General features: G+C 38.1%; 1 protein-coding gene across 1 annotated transcript in view; it reads right to left on the bottom strand.

The window, feature by feature from the left end:
* Positions 1-2,875, bottom strand: part of LOC122252390 (tubby-related protein 4-like) — an 84,074-nt gene that overhangs the window by 4,268 nt on the left and 76,931 nt on the right. Inside the window, exon 3 of the mRNA XM_086544783.1 lies at positions 2,565-2,748. Within this exon, the coding sequence (XP_086400909.1) occupies positions 2,565-2,748 (184 nt within the window). The remainder of the gene's footprint in view (positions 1-2,564; positions 2,749-2,875) is intronic.

Here is a 2,875-nt window from a genome sequence, read left to right as displayed (position 1 = left end):
CAAGAGAAAGAAGAAATAAAAACCAAAAAATAGGTAAAAAATAAAAAAAAAATTATCCCCATATCATCTTTTCCTTACGATAATAATGATATGAGATACAATAGATAGATAGACAGATAGATAGATAAGTAGCTAGATGGACAGACAGATAAACATAAATGAAAGTTGATAGACAAATATAAAAAGATTGGTAGATAGACAGGTGGACAGATAGATAGATAATTAGGTAGATATAAAAACATACGGATAGATAGACAGGTGAACAGATAGATAGATAATTAGGTAGATATATAAACAGACAGATAGATAGACAGGTGGACAGATAGATAGATAATTAGGTAGATATATAAACAGACAGATAGATAGACAGGTGGAAAGATAGATAGATTATTAGGTAGATATATAAACAGGCGGATAAATAGACAGGTGAACAGATAGATAGATAATTAGGTAGATATATAAACAGACAGATAGATAGAAAGGTGGACAGATAGATAGATAATTAGGTAGATATATAAACAGACAGATAGATAGATAATTAGGTAGATATATAAACAGACAGATAGATAGACAGATGGACAGATAAATAGATAATTATGTAGATATATACACAAACAGATAGATAGACAGATGGACAGATAAATAGATAATTAGGTAAATATATAAACAGACAGATAGATAGACAGATGGACAGATAAATAGATAATTATGTAGATATATACACAAACAGATAGATAGACAGATGGACAGATAAATAGATAATTAGGTAAATATATAAATAGACGGATAGATAAATAAACTGATAGATAGATATGAAATTTAAAAAATAAATCCAAATGCATTCCCGGAAGAAAATATACATTACATATTTGAAAATAAATCCATAAATTATGAAAAAAGCAGAGAAAACAAATTGTATTTTTCCGAATCTTTCGCTCATTTTTCTTTCACTTGCGTTCTCTCTCCCTCAGTCGGAAGCTAGACGAATGAAGAGGATAATCCTGAGTGATTGCTTTCTACGTTTCGCTTCCTCTCTCTCTCTCTCTCACACCTTCTCTTTCTCAAATTATTATTTATAGCTTGTAGGGAATAGTCTTTCTTTCCTTTTTGTCTTTCTCTATCTTTCTCTGTCTCTCTCTGTCTCTGTCTCTCTGTCTCTTCTCTGGCTCTCTGTCCTCTCTCGTGTCTCGTCTCTCTCTGTCTCTGGTCCTCTGCTGACTCTGCCTCCCCCCTTCCTCTCTCTCTCTCTCTCACACCTTCTCTTTCTCAAATTATTATTTATAGCTTGTAGGGAATAGTCTTTCTTTCCTTTTTGTCTTTCTCTATCTGTCTCTCTCTCTCTCTCTCTGTCTCTCTGTCTCTCTGTCTCTCTCTGTCTCTGTCTTTCTCTGTCTCTGTCTCTCTGTCTCTGCCTCTCTCTCTCTCTCTTTCTCACCTTCTCTCTCTCAAATTATTATTTATAGCTTGTGGGGAATAGTCTTTCTTTCCTTTTTGTCTTTCTCTATCTTTCTCTCTCTCTCCTGTTCTCTGTCTCTCTCTCTCTGTCTCTGTTCTCTTGTCTCTGTCTCCTCTGTCTTAGCCTTCTCTCTCTTCCTTTTCTCACCTTCTCTCTCTCAAATTATTATTTATAGCTTGTGGGGAATAGTCTTTCTTTCCTTTTTGTCTTTCTCTATCTTTCTCTCTCTCTCTCTGTCTCTGTCTCTCTCTCTTGTCTCTCTCTCCTCCTCTCTTCTGACTCTCTCTTCTCATCTCCCTCTCTCTCTCACTCTCTCTCTCTCTTCTTCTTCTCTCTCTTGCTCTCTTCTCTCCTCCTCCTCTCTCTCTCTTCTCTCTCTCTCTCTCTCTCTCCCGCCTCCTCTCTTCTCTTCTCTTCACTTCTCTTCTCTCCCTCTTCTCTCTCTCATCTCTCTGTCTTGTCTCTCTGTCTCTCTCTCTCTCTCTCTCTCTCTCTCTCTCTCTCTCTCTCTCTCTCTCTCTCTCTCTCTCTCTCTCTCTCTCTCTCTCTCTCTCTCCTCCCTCCCTCTCCCCTTCCTCTTCATTCCCTCCCTCCCTCTCCCTTTCCCTTTACCATTTTCCTCCATCCCTTTCTCCTTCCCTTCCCTTTCTCCTCTCCCCTTTTCCTCCCTCCTTCTCCCCTTCCTTCCCTCCTGCAGAAGACAGTGCAATGTCGAAATCTTGTTTGTGAAAGGATCTATTCCTATTGACACCTTCTTCCCAACATCTATTGCAATAAAATCTTGGAAGCTCGCGAAGCTATTCATTTTGCAATCGCGCCCATTTTTTCAGCATTTATCGCAATACACTCTTGGAGGTTTTTATGATATAAAATTTTATTCATAACTTTTTGGAGGAAAAAATTGCCAAAGAGAACTCTTAAAAAAAGAAAAAAAAAATTGCCCTACGCCATTTTCAACATATTCCACCTTAAATTCTTGAAAATGGAAAAAAGCCTTAATGATCATTCACATTTTTCAATCAACATTCGTCCCAAATAACTCTTCAAAAAACAAAAAACAAAAAAAAATAAAAAATGGAACATATATTAAAAAAAAAAAGGATGAAACCTTTTTCTCCAAAACTTACCTCCGCTCGATGGCCTCTGAGGTTGTAGTTAGTCCTCGGGGGGAGTTCCGAGGGCTTCTTCGAGTGGGAGGTGGTGTAGGTGACGCCCACGATCCCACGGGCGTTACCTGTAGCCAACCAGCCCTCCTGGTAGTAGTGGACGCGGTTAAGCTTCCAGCCCTCGTCCTGGAAGGGAAAGAAAGAGGTTGGTTAGTTATTGGCTGGAAAGGGATTGAGGAAAGCTTAAAAAAAAGGGTTGTGGAAGTTTATTTCTCTGTTAGGTTGATGGGGGTTGTGGAAGTTTAATTATTTG

The sequence above is a fragment of the Penaeus japonicus genome, unplaced genomic scaffold (genome assembly GCF_977035675.1).
Source record: "Penaeus japonicus unplaced genomic scaffold, GWHDUDI00000001_assembly GWHDUDI00000002, whole genome shotgun sequence".
NCBI classification, from domain to species: domain Eukaryota; kingdom Metazoa; phylum Arthropoda; class Malacostraca; order Decapoda; family Penaeidae; genus Penaeus; species Penaeus japonicus.
Note: the sequence above shows the minus strand (reverse complement) of the source record. Positions and strands in the feature narration are given on the sequence as shown.